The sequence below is a fragment of the Pleurodeles waltl genome, chromosome 9 (genome assembly GCF_031143425.1).
Source record: "Pleurodeles waltl isolate 20211129_DDA chromosome 9, aPleWal1.hap1.20221129, whole genome shotgun sequence".
Classification (NCBI taxonomy): Eukaryota; Metazoa; Chordata; class Amphibia; order Caudata; family Salamandridae; genus Pleurodeles; species Pleurodeles waltl.
Window position 1 is genome coordinate 981,320,912 of NC_090448.1, and position 27,096 is coordinate 981,348,007.

Consider the following 27,096-nt stretch of genomic DNA (forward strand, 5'->3'; position numbering starts at 1 on the left):
TCGGAATAAACAAGGGGTCTGTTTGAAACTTATACATGTCTTTTAAGAGCAGGAATATTGCTTCCCACACCGGATCTGAAGGCTACCTACCACACGTTGTTGGGTTTTCACTCTGCTCTTGCACACAAAAACAAGGTACTTGTGGGTGTAAGGATTAATATACAAATACCACTAAAGTAGCATGCATTAAACATCATTATGAAGAACATTGAACGTTTGAATTTTACATGAGGCATTCGGTACTAAAGTGCTCTTTCATCTAGTTCGTCTTTCAGTGTAAATCTCCTAACAACAGAACTCCCCCCACCCCTTTCAAAACGCCATAACGATTACAACCAGGTAGATGCAGACATACAGGTGCGAAGGGGGGTGCACGCAGACACACACGCACACAAGCAACCCGTGTGAAGGTTACTTGGGGTGTGCATTATAATCTGGTAAAACCACGAGAGGAAGAACTTTGCATTTGAAGCAGCAACGGTTCACAGAAAAACTGCCCACGTTCCTCAGACAGAAGGAAAGATCGGACTGTGTTACAAAGATATATTCTATAGCACGCCAACGATGGGTTTTCTTAAAAACTCTTTAATTAAGCTGTACATGTATTTTCAAGCAGTAAAAAGGGAGCCGATGTCAAGGCTATGGTGCCTGCACAACAAACACCGAACCGGAAGGTCAGCGAATTACCCAACTACTACTTCCAGAAACCTCATAAAGAAAAGCTGCCATCAGGTATGTGCCAAAGTACCATCTTTCTAGGAGGGAAACGCAGCATTCGGGATAGCAAACGGGTAAGGGTGACTAGCAATCTTGGTGTGTCTTGCCAAAGATCTATTCCCGTGCTGGACGGGCAAGAAAAGCAGAACAGATGCAGGAGTACAGTGATGTCTAGTGACACCTATTTGATCAAACTGGCACTGTGGACTTAGACACATACCTTTGCAATCAAAGGGAAGCTGTTTCCAGCTGTGACCAGTTCTAGGCATGTGTAGAGTCACTCGTGCCTAGGACTATTCCTGTACCCTCATACACAGATTTGTCTCTTTGGAGTTAAGCAAGGTCTAAAATAGCCTTGAACTCTGGGGAAGAGTGGAAAGCACGGAAATTGATTCCTGACACACATAACATTATCTTTTTAACGTGGGTTACTGGTACCCTAATCATCCTCCTTTGGATAACAAGGGGGTCAGGATATCCAGGAAGAGCTGTGCTGCTTTCCTCAGAGATAGGTGACAAGTATTGAAAGAACACCAGACTTTTGATAATCTACAATGCTCCATAAGTGTCTCATGGAGGGATACTGACCAGGCTCTGCTAATTCTGCCATCCACTTCATCACCAACTCTCCCTTTTCTTTACAAAAAGAAAAGGGAGAGTTGGTGATGAAGTGGGAAGATGGCAGCATGTCGAATGCTGCTATCGTCCCATTTTCCTTTGCATGTGAATGCCTTTTCATCAATGTTGGCCACTTTGTCAGTTTATTTAATTTTGGAAAGGTAATCTACATAACGTCAATTCTCAAGACTGGCCATGGAATTCATGGAGCAATTCCGTCATCTTTGTACTCAAACTGCCATTCAGTATCAACGAGCAACAACGGCTTTTAATGTTAGTTTTGTAGTTATCCCCACTAGTTACAGCTGTAGGTGTGCTGTGCTTATCGAAATATTGGGACTGAGGTAGTTAATCCTATAGACAGAAGCAGCCTCACGGAATTGGTGCCTGAAAATAGCCCAGTGAGTATTAGTTGCAGGAGGGACAACTAGTAAGGGTTTTATGACTGCAGTAGCGTTCACTGATATCTGTTGCATGGTGGGTAATTGTTGGTATCAATTGCATGACTTCTGCTGTCTTATCTGAGAGGTATATCTAAGTGGCATTGATGGTTAAACCCCGTGATCATCAGTTCTGACGTAACTGCAGCTGTGGCATCAATGTATCTGTCCAGACACAGCAGAAAAGTCCCGTTGCATCAGCTGTGTGATGGAGTAATGTCCTGCAGGCGACTGCAGTAAAGGCCTGTAGGTATTACATGCCTGATGACAATACTGAATCTGGTAGAATATGGTGGTGTTCAGGAGCAAGATGAATGCAGAAGTATCCTATGAGTATGAGGACTCATCAGACAATGAAATAGAGTGCTGCTGTATTAGCTGCATGCTGATTGCAGCAATATCATGCACTTATCATCTGTGTGGTGAAGTAATTTGTCTCTCAAGAATCCACTTTGTAGATCTAAGGTTCCTCCACCTGGACTGCTGGTGATGTCCCTCAGCAATTTTGGGTGGTGACTTTTTCTTTACGCCCGTTAGTAGCTGAAAAACAAAAAACAAAGACAGGAGGGTTATCCCTGAGCAAGGATAAAAAAAAACTCACACAACCAAACAGTTATTAGTCTCTTTCCAGAAAACACAGACCAAAAGATTCTCTTTATGCCTGGGTTTGTGTGACGATGCCCACACAAAGCATTGGCACCGGATTGTGATAAAAAGTCTGAATCACTACACAACTCGAATCCCAACTGACTACATTCCAGGTCAATAAAGCATTTACTGTATTACACGACAACTCTACCCCGCATGAGCTAAGACGTAGTTGTACAAAGTCTGGGCACTGTGAAGGCTTAACAATGAATGGGACATATATCGAGAGTCAAATCATTGGGTCTGGTACAGCAGAACAAAGGTTGACTTTGGGATAATTTCTTCAAAGTTTGGCCCATGGGAGTGGTGGCTTAGTTGTAAAATTGCTAACCACTTGATAAACTGATCTTCAACATTTAAGCAAATTGTGCAGAAATCCAATTTTGCCTGTACAACAACACTGGTGTTGGCTTTGGTGAGAGTGCTTACCTCCAAACGCAGTACCTCTCACTCACCTTTAAGTCCTGCGCAGGAGATGGGAATGTGGGAGACAAGGGGTTTGGGGGGGAGGGACGGGGGCAATAATGTTTATATGCTGTAAAACATACAGACGCCCCCTCCACATTTTTCTTAAGGGCATGAAATGTAAAGCTGCCTGGATTACACAATGTAAATAGTGCTACATCTCATTACAATAATTTCATGCTATAGTATTTAGATCAGAAGGGAGCAAAGATACATGGTTGCATGGCATCAACAGAAGTGCATCTAGTTGCTGGGATGTGCTCTTGACACAAACAAGCAAGCCAACAGATCTCATCCGAGACACTTATTGGCTGTTCCAATGTTTGTTTTCCCCCCATACGACCATGCATATGAGGCAGCCATCTTGGATTCCCCCCCCCCCTTTTTTTTTAAAAGAAAAAATCACTAATAGATAGCCAGGATGCAGCATATGTATGTACATGTGTGGTGGCCATCTTTGAATGTTTTTCTATAAACAAAAACACATTGCAAGATGGCCTCCATATAAATTGAAACAAGGGAAGACAACTTGGAAGGGGTAAAATCCATTTAAAGTTAGCTTCCCAGTGATACAGCTTCACACAAAAGGTGATGGGAGAAATGCTTGCAATAAGCCTAACGCCTGATTCTTTTGCCCACTATGCTACCTCAGTGTGAACCGAGCCATATACAAATCAGTCTTTACCCTTCTCCAATAGGAAAAGTCTAGCCCGAACTACCAGGCCAGGTCCTCCCTGAAACAAAGCACAAGCAACCTAAGACCAGTGTGGCTCTGATTGGGGTTTGTCAGTCGGCTGTAGCTAGGCTTCAGTGGCACAGTAAGCACAAGACTCATGTCTAGGCATACCCTTGGCACTCAGGACACTACATCAAACACACACGGGTTGGTGGGAGGAATGCTAGCAAGAAGTCTAACCACTGGCAATAACTCAAAGTACCATTCCAACCCATCGTCCTTTTGCCCACCATGCCACCTCAGTTTGGAACCATCCATATGAAATCCTTGCTCCAACAGGAATAGCCCAGCCCAAACTCCAGGTCCTCTCTGAACTGGAATACAAGCACCCCAAGACTGTCACAGTCCAAACTGAGGTATCTTGGAGTGTAAAAGAACAATGGTCTGGGATGCGGCCCAGAGTAATTACTAGTAGCTGAGATTAAGTCAAGTAATCCAAACATCACTATTTTCTATACTTCAATGGTACAGCAGCAGGCAACAGCGAGAGCTCAACTGCCCTGGAAAAGTAATCTGGTGCTTGAGGGATAATAATAAAGAGAGTGAGGTTCCTGAGGAGGAGGGGGAGCACAGAGAGAGGCACAAGAGAGTCAAAATACAGGCCCTCATACAAGTTAACACAAGGTTATACCCGCAGTGGAACGATACAACTCAATCAAACTTCAGTGAGAATGAAATGCTACATCGCATGATAAACTCAAAAAATAGAGTGGAATATATCTAAGTTTATATTGGGTACAAATAAGTCTGTTTGATAACAGAATGCTGGAGCTAGCTGAAGGTGAGAACTAAAAACAGCAAAACGCAGTTTAGATGGCACAGTAAGTGGAGATGGTGGGTGGATAGATGAGAAGGAGTCTGTGTTCACATATAGTGCTATTCAGTTTGGGGATTAAAGCTGGTGGGACACCCATGGAAAAATAAAAGACTATGATTAGAGGGAGAGATTATTAATTCCCAGCCAGGAAACCTATTAACTCAAACAGTCAAGACAAAGACCTTTGCTCAAACGGATACAAGTGGTCTTACAGTCCGAAGCAACCAAGATAACTTTAGCCTGAGCTTCCGTGATCTTCTTCAGAACTTCTGGCAGGAGAGGTACAGACAGGAAGACATAAAGAAGTCCTGAGCTCCAGTCTAGGAGGGAAGCATTTCTGAGTGAGCAGTCTTGGGAAATCCAGCTCAGAAAAGTGTTGACACTGCATGCTCTCAGCAGTGAAGAGATCGAGCCAGGGTTCTCCCCATTACTTGAAGACACCCCGCTCCACCTTGGGTTGCAAGTGTCTTTGGGAATTCACTAGGCATCGCCGGTTTAGTTTGCCCATCTTGGAGTTCAAAGATCCTGCTAGGTGGTTCATGAACAAGGAAATACCCTGACATTGCAGCCAGCTTCAGGAGTACAAGAAGCCTCAAAGCCGCTCTCACTGAGATGCAAGGCTGGAATCTCAGGAACATAGCCCGAATGTTCTGGGATCGCTGAGCTGGAGTGAAGGCTCAAAACACCATTGTATCCAGAAAAGCTCAGATGAACAAGAGCCTCTGTGAAGGAGTAAGGTGTGACTTCTGCACTGTGATCGAGAATCTCAAAGAATCTATGAGGTCCGCCATCACCTGAGGTGGTTCACAACTGACTGTACAGAGCCCGCCTTCAACAGTGAGTCGTCAAGGTAGGGTAAGACTGCTATCCCAAACCTCCGAAGGTACCACTGCCATCACTTTGTGAACACCTAAGGGGTGCTGGTAGGACTGAAGGGAAGAGCACAAACCTGATCCATGGTAACGCTTGTGGGACTGCCTACCTTGACCAGCAGGTGAAGCCTGTGGGACTGCAGGGTGGAGACATGAAAATATGCAACCTACAGGTCCAGCGCTACCCTCCAGTCTCCTCGATTAGGGGCAAATGGAACCCTGGCCAACGTGAGCGTCATGAATTTGCTTTTTTTTCAGTAAGAAGTTGAGAGGGCGACAATCTAACATAAGACAAAGGCCTCATTGATACTTCTTCAGCACCAAGAAATAACAGGAGTAACCTGCAATCTCTATTTCTGATGCCAGAACCCTCTCTATGATTCCTTTGGCCAAAAGAGCCTGGGCGTCTTCCTGCAGAATGGAAAAATGGTCTTCGTTCTGATGTGGGTGGGATATGCAGTGGGTTACACAGGAATGATAGGGGGCATCCTTGCTGAACTATTTGGAAAACCCATTGTTCGCATGTAATGTTCTGTTATTCATGGAGATGAGAATTTCTTCTGTCCCCAATTGGATGGTCAAGCACTGTCAAAGGCAAGCTAAAGTGGCTTGGACGCTGAAGAAGGGGCCTGGTGGGCAGGGCACTGGGCTTTATGCTGCGCCTGGGGACCTGGATGTTGTCGGCTGGATCCCCGACTCCTGCCTCAAAAGGTCTGGGGAGGAGGGTCTTTGCTGGGGCGGACAGCCCTGGCATTGTGTTTGTGTCAAACCCCTTCTGAAGCATGGAAAGAGGGGAAATTGCTGGGGACACTGCTGCACGCGTACAGTAAGGCAGAGAGAGCACATTGTGGCGCTGATTTCCTTGAAGCACTCGAGTGCATAGTCTGGTTTGTCTCCAAAGAGCCAGGTGTCAAATACTGCAAACAAAAAGAGTGGGCTTTTATACTTTATGGTGATGGAGAACCTTTCAAAATAGTCTTCTGTTATCCCAGCAGCTTTTGGCTATGCAAAAAGAATGGCACTGTCAGCTTCCTCAATTCTAGATAAGGAAGTAAAGTCCTGGAAAAAGCCAGCAAAGAAAGAAAAGCATCAAAATGCATCTTTATTACTGAGAGCTAAATTCTGCCACTATCATGTTTTGATGGACCAATGTTATGCCACTTGCAGAATGTTTCCCTTCAAAATATTTTAAGAAGTTGTGTTATGCACTTCTAACAAGGCTGGTCCGCGGCACCTAAAAAAAATAAAGAAAATCCTACTGGCACTACGGGTAGTGCCAACAATGGCTCAATGTGTATGTGCATGCATGGAAAGCTCCAGGCATATCCCTTACACATCAGCATTCAGGACAAAGTAACATAACTGCATTTTGAATTCAGAGCAGAACAATCAACAAGAGTAAAAACGTGTATAACATGAAGGCAGGTATAGTACGGGCAGGTGAACAGCAGGAGTACATGTTATCCTCACATAGAAGGAAAAAGTTCAACACAGGCACCAGTAATGCAAGGTTTGCTCAGACATAAGATCAGGAACCACAAAGACAGCAGCAGGTAAAGCATCCCTGCACTAACTTACTTACACAGACATACACACACAGACACACAGGCACACAGACACACACACACGTGCTGCTGTTACCTTGCTTCGACCCCTGCCTGCACTGTATTTCTCCGTTTCTGTGCTATATCTCTCTTAGTAGCTGTGAAAGAGAGAACGTCAGCTTTGGATCTGGCAAAGATAACTTCGTGAGCGTTTAATGCACCTGAAAGAATGAAAATGACTAGCTTGTAACCACGTCAGATGTGGACTTCTTATAGAACATCTTCATGAGCGACAAACAATAAAGTGTGAATTAAAGGTACTGGACAGTTTTGTGAAAATAAGGGGCAACAGGTCTGTTATCTCAACAGAAACTAGAAATTACTGAGAAACTCCTGTGCAGAAGACATTATTGTGAAGAGCTCGAGAACTAGCAGTATTCTAAGCTGCTGGACACCAGAAAGCCCTGCGACTGTGTTACTTGGTTAAAACTGATTCTGATGAATACTGTGTGACAAATGCAGAATCTTTATACTTGAAAGATCCTAGCCCCAGTCTGGTGTCTAAAATGATTGTAATTGTTTCCACTGCACCAGAACAGTAATTATGCCCCAGGATGGGCACTTGATTTGTTCAGCATTGACCAACGTGATAACACCTATTATGGGGTATTAAGTGTAGGTTAAGTTGCTCAGTGCATGCCAGCTTTTCAGGATACCCACATAAGATAAATATAAATACAACACATGTAGATGGAAGTCATTTACATAGTTAATTGGTATCCTGCATATGTGGGCAGGGACGTGGCAATCCAGGACCTGTGCTGGGCATCTCGAGGGCTGTTAGGGGAAATGGAGATTTCTGCAAAGAGAGATTGAGGGACAAAGAATGTACAGGAGAAAGCCAGTTTCCATGAAAACCAATGTTAGCCCAGAGCAGTCCAGGCTATTAGTTATAAAGCACCGCAACCAGTGAGACATCCAGGGGTTCTGAGAAAACTACTGGGCAGTATTGAAGAATAGTGCTGTATAACATTGTCAGAACTCTAAACACAACTATTGAGGCAACAAGTAGAAAAATGAGCTTTTGAAAGAATGGGTTAACATGAGAATCGCACGGCTCTCACACCATCATTTCATTCTCTTGAATATGTTTGTATACTCTGCCTTCTCACTACACTCTCATTTGAAGCCCTCAGAAAAAGTGAGTTACAGTGACTAAATGAGAGGCAGTAATGGCTCTCACAATGGATGCCTTAAGTTTATCCTCTGAAAAGGGTGCAGATTGACAAGAATTTGCTGACAGAAACCACAGTTCTTTGTTGAGTGGCTAGTTGAGGTTTCTTAGGCAAGATTCTAAAAAATGGTCAAAGAAGTCACCAAGATTTATTACCTTTTGTAATATAGATAACATTGTTGCCAACCATCTTCTGGATATGTTATGTACAGAACTTTATTATTATGTGAGCCTATTGTAGGACGCTGGCTTTGTATATACTATATCAAATGAGATATAGTGTGCACAGAGTCCAGGGGTTCCCCAGAGGCTTAACAGAGGCTAAGTAGATAATACTAATGCTCTCTTTTGTGGTAATGTGGTTGAGCAGTTAGGCTTATCAGAGGGTAGTGCAAAGCATTTGTTGTACGCACACAGACAAAAGAAGAAGCACACACTCAATGACTTAACTCCACACCAATGCTTTTTATATAGCAAAAATATAATTTCTTAATTTCTTTTTAGAGCCACAAGATTCAAATTGCAGGTAAGTACTTCAATAGATTCGTTTTTCATACATGTATCAACAGTACTTTGTTTGAAATCAGTAAGTTAGACAGTTTTTAAATTGTTGGTAATAATCTATTTTACAAATGAACCCTGCAATTTTCAGGAACAGTTCCTTGGGGGGAGGAGGGAGGAAAGAAATGTTAGTTTGATTTGCAGGCAAGTACAACACATACAGCTTCAGTCCCCGGATTTAAGGAAGTCCACCGGTTGGGGTTCAAGTTAACCCCAAACACCCACCACCAGCAACACGGGGCAGGCCGGGTGCAGAGGTCAAAGGTGAGCACATTTAACGTGGTCTCCTATGGAGGAAGGGGGAGCTCCGAATCCGGTCTGCCTACAGGTAAGTACCCGCGGCTCGGAGGGCAGTCCAGGGGGGGTGGTGTTAAAGGAGCACTGGAGGGGCCATAAGTAGGCACCAAACACACACCCTCAGTGGCACAGGGGCGGCCGGGTGCAGGGTACAAACAGGACTTCAGGTTTCCAATGCTGGTCTATGAGTGGATCCCAGAGGTCACTCAGAGGCTGCAGGAGAGGTTCAGAGGGGCATCTCGGGCACACCACCGGTTGGACAGGGTGGAAGGCTGCCTGCTGAACATTGATGCACCGGGTGTCGGTTTCTCCAAGTCGTGAGGGCTGCGGGTGCAGTGAGTCCTTTGGCGTCGGATACCTTCTTCCGGAGCTTTTGCGGTCGGGAGGTCCTCGGGATTCCCTCTGCAGGCATAGTCGATGGAGGGGTGGAGTGGTCTACCCAGGCTGGGCACTTGCTCGGAATCGCCTGGGGATCCTCTCTAGTGGATTGGACCATCATGACACAGGCTGTGGGCGTTGGGTGCAGAATGGTTAGGACTCGCGCATTCAGAGTGAGATGGGAGTCTTTAGCAGCTGGTTTCTTCTTGGACAGGGCTGCTGTGCACAAGAGTGCTTGCTCCTTTTGGGTGCAGGGCAGTTCTCTGGAGCTTGGCAGAGGTCGCTGGTCACGCTGGATGCGTCGCTGTTCTTTTGCAGGGTCTTTGATGCAGGAGCTAGGTCAGTAGGGCTGGGGCCTAATCTGTTGTTGTCTTCCATCTTCTGTGCTGGGGGTTTCAGCTTAGCAATCCTTCTTCTTGTTAGGTCGCCAGGAATCTGGTGAGCTGGGTTCAGGGAGGCCACTTAAATACTAGATTTAGGGGAGTTTTAGTGGTCAGCAGCAAATGGCTACTGTCTTTGAGCATGGCTACACCCTTCCTGTGCCCACTCCCTTTGGGTAGGAGGGCACATTCCTAAATCAAAAAATAAGGGGATTCGGAGGGTTATGAGGTCCAGTGTATGTCCTCCAATAACGGTTATTTATAATGTGATACACTGTTCCTAGAAAGCAAGGAAACGACAGGGAGAATCAAAAAGGATCCCATTAAGTAGGAGCAAGAGTCCTCACACACCTAGTTAGGTGTCATGCTTCATCATTGGACCAGCTCCTCGCCAGACTGGCGCTGCAATGTCTGGCGGGCACCACCCTTTCGGGGGGCTCTTTGCCGGAGATCTTTTTGATGATGCCAGCCTTTCCCACAAATCGGTGAAGGGGAAAGGAGAAAGGGAGAGCAAAAACTAAGATGGAAAAATTAAAATTGGCTCAAGAACCCTACTCAAAGTTACCTTTTATTAATGTGGGGTCTTGGACAAGATTAAAACGGTAAACAGGAGGGTAGAGTCGATATAATGCTCGACTACTCTCAGACTGTATTATACATAACGAGGAAGTCAAGGTATTACAAGACCCACCTCAACAATGGGTCGACATGTTTTGCGTCTATGAGGTCCCACAGGATCCAGCGACGCTTCTGCAGGACCTAGTTACAAGACATGATGCTTCTCTACAAATAAACTAGAGTGACTCTTGCCTCTGTCAACTGATAATCAGAAAGGGGAGGAGTATAATTATCCGGGTTTTTCGGGAGCGCGAAGGAAGGGTAGGTGGTACTGCCGTCTACATGGTCCAAACAAAGCCTTGGAGACCAGGTATATGGTCCGCGTTATCCCATGAAGCCCTGTCTCAGTGTAGGAGGGGCGACGAATAGGAACGAAAGACTGGGTCATAATGGACTCATGTAAGTGACTGGTGATAATTATACTCCTCCCCTTTCTGATTATCAGTTGACAGAGGCAAGAGTCACTCTCGTTTATTTGTAGAGAAGCATCATGTCTTGTAACTAGGTCCTGAAGAAGCGTCGCTGGATCCTGTGGGACCTCATAGACGCGAAACATGTCGACCCATTGTTGAGGTGGGTCTTGTAATACCTTGACTTCCTCGTTATGTATAATACAGTTTGAGAGTAGTCGAGCATTATATCGACTCTACCCTCCTGTTTACCGTTTTAATCTTGTCCAAGACCCCACATTAATAAAAGGTAACTTTGAGTAGGGTTCTTGAGCCAATTTTAATTTTTCCATCTTAGTTTTTGCTCTCTCTTTCTCCTTTCCCCTTCACCGATTTGTGGGAAAGGCTCGCATCATCAAAAAGATCTCCCGCAAAGAGCCCCCCGAAAGGGTGGTGCCCGCCAGACATTGCAGCGCCAGTCTGGCGAGGAGCTGGTCCAATGATGAAGCATGACACCTAACTAGGTGTGTGAGGGCACATTCCTAACTCTATTGGTCCCTGTCCTCCAAACCAAGACGGAGGATTCTGCAGGGAGCGTGTCACTTCAGCTCTGGACACCCTAAGGGTGGTCCCAGCTGAAGTTGTCACTCCTCCTTGTTTTTCTTAGGTTTCCCACCGAACTGGCTGCCAAAAGTGGGGCTTTGTCCGGGGGGGGGCAGGCATCTCCACTAGCAGGAGTGCCCTGGGTCACTGTAACACGAGGCTTGAGCCTTTGAGGCTCACCGCTTGGTGTTACAGTTCCTGTAGGGAGGAGGTGTGAAGCACCTCCACCCAGAGCAGGCTTTGTTTCTGGCCTCAGGGAGCACAAAGGTCCTCACCCCATGGGTTCAGAAACTTGTCTGCTAGTGCCAGCTGGCATAGACCAGTCAGTCCTACACTAGAGGATTGGGTAAAATACGAGGGCATCTCTAAGATGCCCTCTGTGTGCTTTTTAGAATACATCCAACACTGTCATGAGTGTGGGTTTATTGTGCTGAGAAGTTTGAAATCAAACTTCCCAGTCTTCAGTGAAGCCATTACGGAACTGTGGAGTTCGTAATGACAAACTCCCAGACCATATACTTAATATTGATTTTGGAAACCATGGTACATTTGTAGGGAAAGAACACTTTGCTGTGGCTAGTTAGCAGGATCCCAGCACAATCTCAGGAAAGTCCGTATCAATATCAGGCAAAAAGGTGTGTGTGTTTGTGTGTGTGTGTGTGTGTGTGGGGGGGGGGGGTGGTAACTGCAATAAGTGCCAGTTTCCTACGCCTATCATGAGCAGCTCTGTTTCTGTTTGATCAAGGCTCCATGTGAGGTTCCATAACATTTTTAATGGACATTTTTTATGGACATTAATATTATATGCCCTACAAGGTATCCCAGTAAAATCTGACCACTGAGATTTACAGGAGGGGGAGTTAGGGGCATTCAAACAATTGAGTCAAGAAGCTCCCCAAAAGTATATGAAACTAATGATTTTCTAAACAAAGCTTCTGGCTGGCACTCATGAGAGCAAAATACTCTTCTCCGGTGTCACAAAAAGATTCACTGGTGAATTTCAACATATGCTGAAAAGATTTAAGATCACATTCGCTTGAAGCCTCCACTCCTGAGATTATGTTGGAAGCCTCCTAAGAGTAATCAGTGGAATACTGCTCTCTTCTGTCACATGAACAGTGTGAGCACATGTGCCTCCCAATATTGTCCAAAGCCATAGCATCTTACTTCCTTGAACAAATCCAAGGTGATAACTGTCCCACGTCTTTTGAGTGAGACACACTGTCAATGCCTATTTGATCATCCTGAGCTCCAACTAATTGATGTGGACTTGTCTTTCATTTTGACAATCATCTTTAGTATGGTATGCGTCACAAGTGACATGCGTGGTGCCCATATAGGCAATACTCCAGCGTACTGACATCAGTTTCTTTCGGGACTATTTCTGTGCCAAAAACACAGAACCACGTTAGTCTGAGTGTTCGACCAGTGTGCAGAATCTACAGGATGTTAGGGTGAAGGAACCCATTTCGCACAGCAGGGAGGATGGGAGGGTCGGTGGGGAGTCTGCGGTTAGAGTCTCTATCAGAAAAAGCATTACTGCAGGTAGGTAACTTGTTCTTCTGATAGAGACTACTAACCATAGACTCCTCATCTTAGAATAGTTACTCAAGCAGGAGGTAGGTCTGCAAATGGCTCAAATCAGGAAGTCCTAGAGCACTGAACAGGCAAAATGCCTATCTCCACATAACTGACTGTCCAAGCAGTAGTGCTTTGTGTGGTGAGATGTCCATTTAGCAGCTTGGCAGTTGTCCAGGACAGGTACTCTGCATGCTACCACAGTAGTAGTAGCCTTGTCCTTGGTGGAATGGGCCCTCAACCACTCAGGAGGTTCCTTCTTGGATAATATGTAGCAAATCTTGATACAGAGTACAAGCCATCACGGTATGGTCAGTTTATGCACTGCCTTGCCCCTTTTTACTCCAGGAAACTCAATAAAGAGCTGACCGTCCACCCGATGAGCTTTGGTATGATCATTGTAGAAAGAAACAGCTCTCTTGGAGTCCAGGAGGCGGAGTCTCTCCTTCTCCTTAGAAGGATAAGGTTGAGTAAAAAATGTGGCAGCGGATGCTCTTGCAGACATAAAAGGGACTGACCACCTTTGGCATATAAGAGGCATGTGTCAGAAGAACCAGTTTGTTTGGGTAAAAGCTGGTTTATGGACTGTTAACTGACAAAGCACTAAGCTCATTGACCCTCCTGGCCAATGTAATGGCCACCAGAAAGGCAGCCTTGAGAGTGTAGCCTGACCGGACAACTATGCAGATGCTAAAATTGTGAACCCATGAGGAGCGTTGCGACCAAAGGTAGGTCTGATTGGGGCACGATGAAAGGGGAAGGAGGAAAGAAATGTCAGAAGCCCTTAAGAAAGGGAGTCACAACTGGCAACTTAAATAGTGAGGACTTACCCAGCAACTGCAAAAAAGCTGATATGGCCAAAAGGTAACCTTTAATGGCGCACAGGGTGAGACCCTACGGGGCTAAAGACAACACAAACAGTAAAACGTTCTACTAAGGGGCTGAAAGTGAGTGAACATGGCAAGAGGAGCACCAAGCCAAAAATCTGTCCAATTGCAGTTGTATACAGTCTTTGTCTTGGACGCCTGACTGCCAAAATGACATCACAGATTTCAGCAAGGCTGGACTGAAAAGCCAAACCAGTCCTGGCAAATTTAGTCAGATCACCCTCCATATGGTGCGTAGCGAGCCTGATCACTTCAAAAAAAGGTTTTAGGGAGGTTCTCCCCCCAAAAAATGTGGAAATAAATAGAAAACATGCATTTGCAATGCAATAGGTCTCACGTTTGCTTGAGTTAGAGCTGTTGAGTTGTAAACTCATAAATCGACTTTTCTTGCCACATAAATTGGTCAACCCTGCCTCATAATTTGGTCTTTTCCTGCCACATATTTGCAGTGGCCCTGCATTTAACTAAAGCACTTCCATTTACATTCTTCCTCTACCTGCAGCAAAAAATGTAAATGTTGCCATGAAGGAGCTGAGGTGACAGAGCACTTCTAACAAATCCAAACACAGTAATAACCCTATAGCAGGATATAATGTAACAATGAGGGGAATGGGGCACAAAATCACTTGGCGCTCCTAAACGTACATAACTCGGGATTGGTGTTGGGGGGAGGAATAGAGACTATACTTTCATTAAATATTCTCCAAAATACATTTCCCTTCATGCTCTATAAACCACACCTGCAGAGCTTAGAGGCATTCACATGCATCCTGGGTCATGGTGCCATCAGCAAGTACAGGAATGTAATCGTTCAAGAGGGCTCAATCTTAGGTTAAATTATTCAGTCACGTCTAAAAAACAATTGGCAAAGTCAATACGTCTGGTATTGGCAACCAGCCATTTGGCTGTGCAAATGATTGTTTTGTCATGGTTTTTGCACAACTTTATTGTGGGGGAAGCTGCCAGGTCCTAGTCAATGTAAAAATATATAAAATCAAAAGGGAACTACTTTATATTTGAATTGTATCCTTATGCAAGGTCAGAACGCAAACGTTAATGCTGGGTGAGTTGCAAACCATCAGAAACATTGAAAACATTGTCTAAGCACAAAAATACTGTTTGGTCTCAAAAAGCACAAAACGCCATAGTAGTCCCTGACACTAACAGGGTGTGCTCATTGGGAAACAGCAGAATATTTTTACTTACTGTGAAGTTAGCCAATGGCTGAAGTGGAGTGATCCAATGCCCCATGCTACATTATGTAGTGGGAGGAAGAAAAATGTGAACGACACAAAAACAGACCAATGGATGAAGAGGTCTGGCTCAAAGCACCAATAACTAAGTACATTATATGTAAACCTTTGGGAAAATAAAAATGTCTTGGCTAACACCAAAGCTAATAATGCCCACTGCTCTACTACCAAGTGTTTGATTCTTTCCGAAGTCCCATGACCATGAGCTTGGGAATATTTACAAACATTCACACGTTCTTGTCTGGTCGGAACCTACCAGCCTGGGCCTTGCTGAATAAAGTGAAATATTTTGATAATTTTCCTACTTTGCACACTGCTGTGAAGCGCTAGCGCTAAACTGCAAACATTTCAAATAAAAACACAGCAGCGAAGAAAGTAGCTATTAGAACCGTGCCACAAGTTATGAGAGCACAAATAGAAAGTAAAAAAAAAAAAAAGATTATTTAAAGTTCATAGCTTGTAAGTGGTACCGTCGAATGCGGGATGCCTTAAGCCAATCCTGGATTTTTAGCCAAAACTGCAAGTCTCAGAGTAAAAAATGTTTTCCGCTTAAAAAGACAGGAGTGGCTGAAAGTGACCTGTTTCACCTTAGTATGTAAATGGTGCACGTGTTCATGGTGACCAAATGGCTCCATCTCACCAGGACAGCTTTCTGTTGTTCTATTTTGCTTTTACTATTGTTTTCAGGTGTGTTGGCCCAACTGGCTCAATTAAAATAAACTAAAACTATAAATCAGAACGCACTGATAACAAAGTCCGGGAAAGACAATGTGTTTTCCCTGTGACATGGAGTCATCTTATTCCCCCGTGCGTGATGCAAACTCAAGTGCCCCCTCTGTTATGGTGTCTAGGCTTGGGGCGCATGCAGGGTCTCTGAACGAAAGCCCTGGGGGCACAGTCCTCCACAGCAACATGAGCTGTACAAAGACCTCAGTGAGTATCAAACATGCTCACTGGGGTGAAGTTCAGTCATACTGTGGTCCCTGCTAAGAGGGTTAACAGTGCAACAGGTAACGAGCACAGTCAATGCAGATTTACAGGCTACAAATGTGGGAGGCGGCAGAGTACTGCAAGGTTGTGAAACTTGCAGGTGGGCAGGCGAAGTATTTCATGAAACAAAAAAAGTAAACACATGCAGTCATCAACACAGTGCACGAAATCACAAGCTGAATACATGCCGACGACAAAACACGGCGTTCAGCTTGCAGTTCACAGATGAATGCAGTCAGCAAGAAGTTTAAAACCATGCATGTAGCTTTTAGTCTGCAGATCACTGCGTGAAGCTATACGTTACGTGCGCACGCAAACTGTCAACAGAACACGGCGTGACGCTCCTAGAAGCAGTCACAACAGCACACTATGAACTTACACAGAGGGTAGGGTCTCAAACTCTCGTTTACCGCAGAGCCTCCGGCCTAGGCTCGGCCCTGACCCGGAGCAGGTCGGGTCAGACCAGACCCTGGCTTCGAGGGCTTCTATTGCGTCCTACGACTGCGGTGTGCGCTCTTTGAGCATTGCGGCTGCAGGACAAGGAAGAATGGAAGGTGTCTCCTGGTAGCGAAGAGGAAGAGCCCTTCAGAGGTGTGGGTGTTTGCTCAAAACACAGGGCAATGGACTGGAGGACGCATGTAAAAGTGCAGGGGCGCCACTAGCTGGCAAGGGGTCCTGGGATGTGAATACGGATGCGTTGCTCCCTTCTCCTTCCCCAACCAATGCCTCGCAGAGTTCTGGAAGGCAGCTGCTCAGCTGAGCTTATAAGGAAAGCGGGCCCTCCATTCCAGCCACTATAGAGCTCACGTAATGCGTTCTCCAACACACAATATACCACAAAAACTGGTAGTTATGCAAAGTGCTCCAATGCTGCCGACTGAGTTCGTGCTGTGTAAAACATGAAAGGGGCATTGAGCAAAAAGCCTGCAACATTTACTGCTGTGATGACACGAAGCAGGGGAAGGGTGCAATATCATGGGTTGTCTCAAAGTGTGCCTTTAATTCAAATTAATGTTGGGGTGCCCATAGCAAAAACCAAAAGGCGCCAACTTTAATGTAGCCACCTAGAGTAAAGCGAATGTGTGATGTAAATACCAAGAATCGTGAGGTGGCGCCTTTAAGTTAGCTGCCATGAATTAAAATGAATGTTCGATGTATGTAGCAATAATTGCCGCCATGGAAGGGGGAGAGACAAAAGAATCAAGAGGCAGTGTCTTTAATGCAGCCCCCATGAATAAAAATGAATGCGCGCTATAAATAGCAATAAGCGCCGCCATTGAGGGGGAGAGACAAAAGAAACAAGAGGGGGTGCCTTTAATGCAGCCGCCATGAATTGGATAGAGAAATGAAAAAAGGAGTGCACACACACCAAAGTTTATGGCCGATTGTGCAGGAATACTTGTAACAGGGTCGGTCCCCAAGGCGGTAACAAAGCAGCCTCAAGGCGGGACAAACGTAAAGTATTCACCAACGACATCAAGGGATTTGAAAAGGCAAGTCCACCAAAGAGTGAAAGTGATGGGTGTGAGATGGGCGTTACTAAAGCCCCAGATAGATAACACGTCGGAAAAGCAGCGCTCGCACGAAGCTATGCTCAACCTAAAAATGGTGCATTCTACAATATGTTTCCATTATATATTATATATTTAAATTAATTTTGAGAGCATAGTAAATAATGACCTTGCAATGAGCGGAGATATTCAGTCATACCTACAGATATTTTTACTAGTCCCAATACGAAGCACAGTGAGTGATCCAGAGGATTGCAAGAAGGGCTCTCCCCCAAGAAAGTTTTGGGAAAAAAATTGCAAAAATTATGTATTCTACAACGCAGTATTCATAATATATTCAAAGACATTGACTTTTAAAGAATAGTAAATGATGACCTTTCAGTGCACCAGGATACCCCCTGAACTCTGCTTTATTTAATCTATTAGAATGTGTTTGTTTATGCTTTCTATTTTTAAAACATTTGGAACTGCATATCTAGATACTGCACAAAGCTGTACTGACACGTCTCCCTGATAAACCCTCTTGTCATCTATTATGCATAAACAAGGAAAAGAAATGTACTCAGGCAAGTCTTCTTACATTCGGGTTCTCTTTAGTGTAAAGTTATTTTTAAGAAAACCAAACTTTGAGTAGTATTTGAGCTAAAGGAAGAGACTCAATTTAAAATAGTATTTTTTTTCCTCTGGTTGCAGAGTTGTGTCTATCATGTGGTGGTGAAATGTCCTCAGCTACCTACACGCAATAGTACTGAGCATCAATTAGGATGCAAAGAAGCTTCACTACTATTAAAGTTGTTAGATGCAGAAGCTAAAAGGGAGCCATGATGAAACAGCGCTGAGAGTGTGAAGTATATGGGAGTTTCAGGGACATTATCATAAGGTAGAAACATCACAAACAGGATCATGTGCGCAGGAAGGGAACCCTTATCACATGCAACATGGCACACCAAGGTGCATTTAAGGCTGGCCATTGTGACCCGTTCGATACTCAAGATACTGTAGACGAGGTACACAAATGTGGGTTTGAAGCAATTCCACCTCACAGCCATCGTAATGAGAACCCAGGAGTAATTGGTTCCACTACCAGTTAAATGACTGAGACTAGAGAAATGCACATGGATTGCATTTCTTGATTATGAACACTCCGCTTCAGGCATGACATATAAGACTAGAAATGTCATGCCCAGGAATAGATTATAGAAATGTCACTCGTGTGAGCTGATAACTTGGTAATGTCAACTTGTTAGTTCACATAACGGTACAATTTCTACACTTTCAGAAGGAAGCTATGCATACACTTACAGTGGTTTCCGCTGGTCCCTGGACCAGGGCTGCCTGTGCAGTGATTGTTTTCTCTGCCACCATGCTTAACCATCTGGGACTGCGTGCACCACTGGCCGTCTTTTATGTCCAAGACAACAGTACTTGTGGAAATAAAAGACAGACAAATGTGCTGGAAAGTGTCTCCGTGAGTGGCGACCTGCTGAATTCGTTGCTGGAGTCCAATTTTGCAACACTGCTGCAGAATCGGCCCCCCCAGTAACGAAACTGGCTCCACCCTCCAGCCTTGTGGGGAAACACCCGATGCCCGATACTGTTCGTCTGGCAGTGAAACACAAGGGCATGTGCCACCCCAGCTACACGTCAAGGAGTTCCAAATTCGACTACCGAACGAAAGCTATCTCTTCTCTCAAAAGGGAGAAAGTATTGTGACATCTGGTGTCTTGTATTTTTGAGCGTAACACAGGAAACCCCGTTTTCTCCAAGAAAAAAAGATTAGGCTACTTATAACAGTTAACAAGGCTCAAGAGTGCCTTACAGCGATCTGAAACATCATGCATGCGCCTTGATTGCTGTATGCAAAGATCCCTATTCGGGGATTGTAAAAGGTCCATTAATAAAAGGTTGTTACACTCCCTTCTCAATTAATTATTTAATAAAGAGAGAGGTAACATAACGTGTATTTGCAAAGTAGATTCAACCCCCCACCCAACAGCCTCTTGGAGATGAAACAACAGATGTCTACTGCTGCACCTCTCAATGGTATTCACTTTATCGACTTTGCAAGAAAGAAAGGCTTAAGTGGACCTTAAGGAATAAAAATCAGGCGCCATAAACTCACCCTCAAATGGATATATTAGTCCACTGACCCACAGGCAATGGCTCCTTAGTTATAAGATCATTTTATAAAAAATATATAGATATATCTAAATACAAAAAATGTAAATAAGGATCTCTCACCTGGCAACGACTTCCAGCTTATCATCAGGTGGGCCCATAACCACCCGTAGTGCTGCCCCATGAGGGATGATTCCACAGGGTGACCCTAGGGAGGGTGAAGAGAGGTGTTTCCCCCCACGTACTTGAGGCAACTTGGTTTGCCTGATGCGTGCATGAGACCCGTTATAAAAGTAAAGCCTGGAAAACAGGTGTAGTTAATTGAATAAAGGCTGCAAGAGCAAAAACGCTGTCTATGCTGTATTCCTGGCTACTCCTATACCTCCACCACCACACTGGCGATGAGGAGGCCAGGCAGCCTTCCACACATGCTTCCGCATTAACCTCATAGCTTGGTCCTGCAGTGCACCGACCATCACTGCATGGCAGTCAGATCCCAACACCAGCACCTCGTTAGCTGGCCCAAGAGTGCCTACTAATGTGTACCGCCCGTAGTGGCCCCCACCTGTGTTTAGCAGCTCTGCCTGTGCCCCTAAGTTTGGGCACATTGCCAGGGCCACAGCCTCCACCCACCTCCAGCTGCTGGCACAAATAAGCAAGGTCCAGCACAGTCTGCGATCTGCAGCAGCCTGCCTGCATGGCCCCGGGACGTCTCCTGACCTGCTTAAAGCTCCCGAGACGGCCCTCGACTGTCACTTGAAGGCACAATGTGCTGCACATCTCTGACAGCTACGCCTGTCTGGCTGCACAATTTTCCAGGGCTGCAGGAGCCCTGCCTCATTCCTGCCTGCAAGAAGCTTCACCTTTGCATGTACAGGGCCTACAACTGCCGGCTACACCTGATTGAAGTCCCCCCCCCATCTCTTGCATGCTCAGCCTTCATTTTTGGCCCCAAGCTCATTACCAAAGGACTTCTCCACCAGGCCAAGAGGTTGCTCCAAGGCATTTTCAACAGTCTTTAAGGTAGGCCTCACCCCAAGCCTGCAATTGTCACGGCTCCACTGTATAGAATGTCCTGGGCGATTGCTGTTCCTACCTTTGAACTTTTCAAGTGCCTGTCTACTGATCCTACTTTTGAACTCTTCACGGTCACTGGGGTCCCATCTACTCATGTCGCCCCCTGGAAGGCATGGGTAGAGCACTTGGAGACCAACTTTGATGCCATAGACATCGTTGCTGAAAGAAAAAGCCCCCTGCTTTCACATTTCGAAGGGGCAGACATCCATAAAACCTCCAAGATGGTCATTGACACAGGGCCACCACGCACATATACAATGCTAAAAATAACTGCACATTTTGCACCTAATGCCAACCCTGATTATGAAAGTTTTCTGCTGCAGTCGGAAGAGTCAGCTGACGTCTTCTACAGCTACTTGAAGGAACTACTGAGCACCTGCACAATCCCAAATGAAGATGAAATAAGGGTGCAGTGCACGTCCTCTAAACTCTACGAATGCATGCTCCCAGAAACAAACATGGCCACAAGGGATATCCTTACCCTTGTATAGTCCAAAGAACTGTATAAAGTGCGTGCTGCACACATGGACCCGAGGCAGATATCTCCTGTCAAAGTCGAACCAGTCAACGTCATCCGCAAGGACACTAACCAATTTAAGAATGAACACCCCAGACCGAAAACTCGGAACCGGCTGTGTAGACAGTGTGGTGGCCCTACACTGGTGACCACCCTGCACGAGGGAAGACCTGCAGCACGTGCAGCAAACTAAATTACTTTTCCAAAGTGTGCCGCTCCACACCAAGACCATCGTCAACGAGTTCCAAGAAATTGGTCAAAGCTGTCACCACCCTCCCAACAATGTCGACAGACAGTGACATGGATGATGATGACCAAGAGGTGGTCCACGTAGTCCGAGCGACTGACCCCCACGGCAACACCCACAGCAGGCTTCCCACATGCCTGGAAGCAGTACAAGGACAAACCATCTTGGCCCTAACAGACACTGGAGCCTCCATAAAACATCATGGCCACCAAAATGTACCACTGTCTGTCAAACCCGCCAGCTCTAAACGTCACACAAGTTTAAGTCACCCACTCGTACCTACAACTGGCAGGTATGTTTACTGCAAACCTCACCCATGACTCCACAAAACTAAACTCCAAAGTGCACATCTCCCAGGAAGGGCTCAGTTTCCTCACTGGCTCCCAAACCGCCCACGAACTCAACTTGGTACAATTCACGCCATCAGCATACATGCCTTTAATCAAAACAGGCTACTCTGAGAATCTGCACCACTCTTTGATGGCATAGGGTGTTTGGGAGGCCAATCTGTCCGCCTGTACATTGATGACTCTGTTGCCTTTGGTGGCACTCCGACATGCATCGCTTTCCACCTACACCCCAAAGTCGAATGTGAACTACAGCTCCTAGAACAATCTGACATCACTGAGAGGGGGACTGGCCCTACTCTCTGGTTCTCCCCAATAGTGGTCGCCAAGAAGCCTAGGCAACCACATGCTGTGCGCATTTGCATAGACATGAGGCAACAAAACCTAGTGATCAAGCTAGAGCGGCATCTGACCCCAACAATAGATAACATCACTGGCAAACTTTCCAGCTTAAAGTGGTTTTTGAAGATGGTCCTTTGGTCTGGCTTCCACCAGATACCACTACATCCTGAGACTCACCCTATTACAACTTTCTCTACTAACACTAGCCTCTGGAGATACACTTGGCTGAACTTCAGCATCTCCAGTACCTCCAAAGTGTTCTAGAATATAATTAAAGAGGTCCTGAACGGTCTTCCAGGCATACTGAACGTGAGCGATGATATTCTAGTTCACACCTCAATGGTGCAGAGCCACCTCGCTCGCCTCTGAGCTGTATTAATCAGGCTGAAGGAGTGTGGCCTGACTCTCCACATACAGAAGAAAACAAGTTACTTACCTGTAACTACAGTTATCCAGTATTGGTATCTTTCATAAATTCACATGCTTGAATCATCCCCGTCGTCGAAGTGGGAGTCCCACGGTACATAAAATAGCAATAAATAATAAATACATTTTTTTGCCATAGGCTATAATGGAGTCAGAGCTTGCTCATATAGCCTATCCATGTCCTTTTGTGAAAGGACCCAAACCTGCCTGCTGTCCAATCAGGCACCAGCACCCTCTAGAACCTTCTCCAGAGAAGCTCCCTTCCTCAGATTTTCCAGCACGGGAGTGAAAAATTAAAAAACCTGAGAGGAATGCGAGCATCAAAGGGGAGGCGGGTGGGTCGCATGTGAATTTATGAAAGATACCAATACTGGATAACTGTAGTTACAGGTAAGTAACTTGTTTTCTTATCCAGTATTGGATCTTTCATAAATTCACATGCTTGAATCTGAATAGACAGCAGTATGGTTGATAAACATTGTATCCAGCGTGGGTGGAGGGTGCGAGCATGAGGACCCTCTATCTCAATTAAAGTTAATAATAATAATAATAATAATAATAATAATAATAATACCTTTATAGAAAACTCATCATTTCTGAGCGTGAGTTACGAAGGAATACAGATACTGTAAGTACGTGCATATATAGATATATAAATATAGATAAAAATTCATCTATCTGCATACACATTAATAAGTACATACATACGTACACTTTAGATAATTCACCAGGAAACACAATAGAAACATGGTTATCTGCATCTTAAACCATATGACTATAACTAAGGAAAGATCTCACCTTAATGAAAGAGATGGCGTAGCACAGCTTGTCCTACTAGAGAGTCTGTTCTTTGTGATGACTCCAAACAATAGTGCTGCGTAAAGGAGTGTGTGGTTTTCCATGTCGCAGCCTGGCAAATTTTTTCAAGGGCAATACCTTGAAACAAAGCAGCCGATGTGGAGACTGCTCTTGTAGAGTGGGCTCTCGGGCGCCTAGTCAAGGGTTTTCCTGCCTTGGTGTGACAAAATTGGATTGTGGAAGAAATCCATCGGGCTACAGTGGCCTTGGTTACTCCTGTTCCTTGACGTCCCAGAGAATAAGATACTAGAAGTTGGTCTGATTTTCTGATGTTCTTGGTACTTTGCAGGTAAAATTTTAGGCATCGCTTAATGTCCAAAGAATGGAGAGTTCTCTCTGCTATCGTAGTAGGGTTTGGAAAAAAAGGTTCGTAGAATAACTGGTTCGTTGAGATGGAATGAAGATGGAACTTTGGGAATATATCTAGGATTGGTTCAGAGCATAACAAAATCCTCAGAAAAAACTAGAAAGGGCTCTTTAGTAGTGAACGCTTGTATATCACTGACTCTTCTGGTAGAAGTGAGAGCGAGCAAGGTTGATACTTTCCAGGTTAAGTACTTGAGTTCAGCTCTATGGATGGGTTCAAAAGGGGCTTTCATGAGCTGGGAGAGAACAATATTAAGGTGCCACTCTGGCGGAGGTAAGCGAACTGGAGGAAAGGTGCGGAACAGTCCTTTCATAAACTGTTTGATGACTCTGGTTGAACCAATAGACGGCGTGTCAGCCGATCGTCTGTAAGAGGCTATAGCTGCGAGGTGAATCTTGACTGATGCATATGAAAGACCAGCCTTGGAAAGAGAGAGCAGATAAGGAAGAATTTGCTCAGGATTGATTTGAAAAGGGTGAAAATTGTTCTGAGAACACCAAACACAGAACCTCTTCCATTTTAATTTGTATGTCTTATTCGTGCTCTCCGCTCGCGCTTTAGATAATATGAGCCTACATTCTTGGTTGATGTTCATATCTTGGAACTCTCTGAACTCAGGAGCCAAGCATGCAAGTGCAGTGAAGTTGGGTCGGGGTGTAAGATGAGGCCCTGATTCTTCGAGAGAAGATTGTGGTTGCAAGGAAGACGGACTGGATTGGCTATTGACCGGAGGAGAAGCTCCGTATACCAGTACTGTCTCGGCCACATGGGGGCTATGAGAATGATCTTGCAGCCTTCGGTCTTCATTTTCCTGAGGAGTCTGGGAATTAATGGAATGGGGGGAAAAGCGTAAGCAAAGATCCCGGACCATCTTATCAAAAGAGCATTTCCCCACGACCCCGGGAGTGGGTATCGACTGGCGTAAAACTGGCATTTGGCGTTCAGGTTGGTGGCGAACAGGTCTAGGATCGGCCGACCCCATTGTCGAAAAATGCTCTCGAGTATGATCTGGTTGAGTTCCCACTCGTGACAGTTGTCGTCTGTCCTGCTGAGAGAATCCGCTAGAGCATTGTTGACCCCCGCCAGGTGCTCTGCCCTGAGGCGGACGTTGTTCTGTGTGAGCCAGTTCCAGAGAGATTGAGCTTCCCTTGAGAGGGAGAGGGATCTTGTTCCTCCCTGCTTGTTGATGTAGAACATGCTTGTTGTGTTGTCTGTTCTGACTAACACGGATGATCCTGCGATGCGTGGCAGAAAAGCTTTGAGCGTAAGGTGAATCGCTTTCAGTTCTAAAAGATTTATGTGCATCTCTTTTTGGAGCTTGGACCATTTGCCTTGAATGCGCATGTCCTGTAAGTGGCCTCCCCATCCTTCCAGGGAGGCGTCCGTGGTGATAACGAAATCTGCTACTGGTGCCAGAAAGGTTAGACCGTGGGAGAGGTGGTTGATGTGGGACCACCATTCCAACGCCTGCCGAATCCTTGGTGTGATGGTTATCAAATCGTCGAAGGATCCTTGTGACTGGGTCCATTGGAGTTGTAGTTCTTCTTGTAGAGGTCTCATCTTGAGTCTTGCCAGCGGTACTAGGACTATGGCTGAGGAAATCATGCCCAGAAGCGATTTGAATAGTCGTACTGAAACGAACTTTCTTGTGGAGATTGTGACCGCTAATTGAGTCAGCTTCTGCTGCCTTGCTAGGGTAAGATATGCCTTGTTTTGGATAGTGTCCAATTCTGCTCCCAGGAAAACTCTCCTGCATGCGGGGAGCACGACTGACTTTTGTAGTTTCACCGTTAGACCCAAACTGTTGAATAGTTTTAGGCAGGCATCTGTGGCTTTTGAGGCTAGTAGGGATGACGGAGCTTTTATTAGCCAGTCGTCCAGGTAAGGGAACACTTGGAAACCCTTGCTTCTGAGGGAGGCTGCGACTGGGGCAAAGCATTTCGTGAAGATTCTCGGAGCTGATCTGAGGCCAAATGGCAGGACTCAGAATTGATAATGGGCACCGGCTACTGTGAAACGGAGATATTTGCGATGTTTTTGGTGTATTGGAACGTGGAAGTAGGCGTCCTGAAGATCTAGGGTTGTCATCAAATCTCCAGGGTTCAAGAGGTGCAAGATATCTGACAGTGTGATCATCCTGAAGGATTGTTTCCGAAGGAACTTGTTGAGCTTCCTGAGGTCTAAAATAGGACGCCACTCTCCCGACTTCTTTCTTATGAGGAAAAAACAGGAGTAGAATCCCAGACCTCGTTGCTGCAGGGGAACTGCCTCTATAGCCCCTTTTTCTAGAAGGCTGATGATTTCCGCTTGAAGCAGACGAAGATGGAGAGAGCTGCCTGCTGTTGGTGGGTGAAGCAGTGGCTTTTCTGTGAACTCCAGGGTATGACCTCTTGTCACTATATCTAGCACCCACTTGTCCGATGTTATCTTCTTCCAATCTTGGATGAAGTTGGAAATGTTTGCTCCTATTCGTTGATGTTGTGGGCATTGAGGGAGCATAGCCGGTGCCTGTGAAAGATCATTGTTTTCTGGGCTGATCTCTGGATTGTGACCCTTGTCTGCGTTTACCTCCCTGTCTGGTATAGGAGGCAGTCGATGATTGTCTGTACTGCTGATTGTAGGAAGGCCTGTACTGCGATTGCTGGTACTGTCTATGAAAGGAACCTCGAAATGAGGTGAAACCTCTCCCTCTAGCCCCTCGAAAGGGCTGCTTTCTGTACTGCAGGGTACCCAGGGACTTGGCCGTGTCTGTGTCCGTCTTAATGGTTTGCAGTGCGTCATCCACATGTTTGCCAAACAAAGATTCCCCATCGTAAGGCATGTCTAGAATTCGGGACTGCACTTCTGGTCTGAAGGATGTGGCCTTGAGCCACCCTTGTCGTCGTAAGACAGCGGAGCCCGCTAGTTGGCGGAAACCCGTAGAGGCTATGTCCAGTGTGCAGTCAATAATCTCTTCCGATGCCCGCTCACCTTCCTGTAAGATTTTATGTGCCTCTTCCTGTTTATTTTCTGAGATGAGGTCCAGGAAAGGTTGCATGTCGGACCACATTTGTCGATCATATCGGCCCAAAATTGCTAATGAATTCGCTGCCCTGACAGTGATTGCAGACATTGAGGAGAATCTCTTGCCAATATTATCTAGTCTGCGACCTTCCTAGTCTGGAGGGGTGGATATAGGCGTTGATGGATTTTTGGAGCGCCTTTGAGCAGCCTGTGAGATGACCGAATCAGGCTTTGGATGGCCAGTAAGGCATGCCGGAG

At 45.5% G+C, this 27,096-nt stretch overlaps 1 protein-coding gene across 5 annotated transcripts in view; it reads right to left on the reverse strand.

Moving 5' to 3' along the window:
* Window positions 1-565: 565 nt before the first annotated feature.
* TTLL5 (tubulin tyrosine ligase like 5) overlaps window positions 566-27,096 on the reverse strand; it is an 899,574-nt gene continuing 873,043 nt past the window's right edge. For 3 of the 5 annotated variants that reach the window (XM_069208448.1, XM_069208444.1, XM_069208445.1), the window contains 2 exons: window positions 6,955-7,078; window positions 2,180-2,315 (listed from right to left, as the gene is read on the reverse strand). In XM_069208448.1, the coding sequence (XP_069064549.1) occupies window positions 2,309-2,315; window positions 6,955-7,078 (131 nt within the window). In that variant the 3' untranslated portion in view covers window positions 2,180-2,308. Of the gene's footprint in view, window positions 2,316-6,954; window positions 7,079-27,096 lie in introns of all 5 variants that reach the window. The other 2 variants (XM_069208446.1, XM_069208447.1) reach the window with 1 other exon arrangement.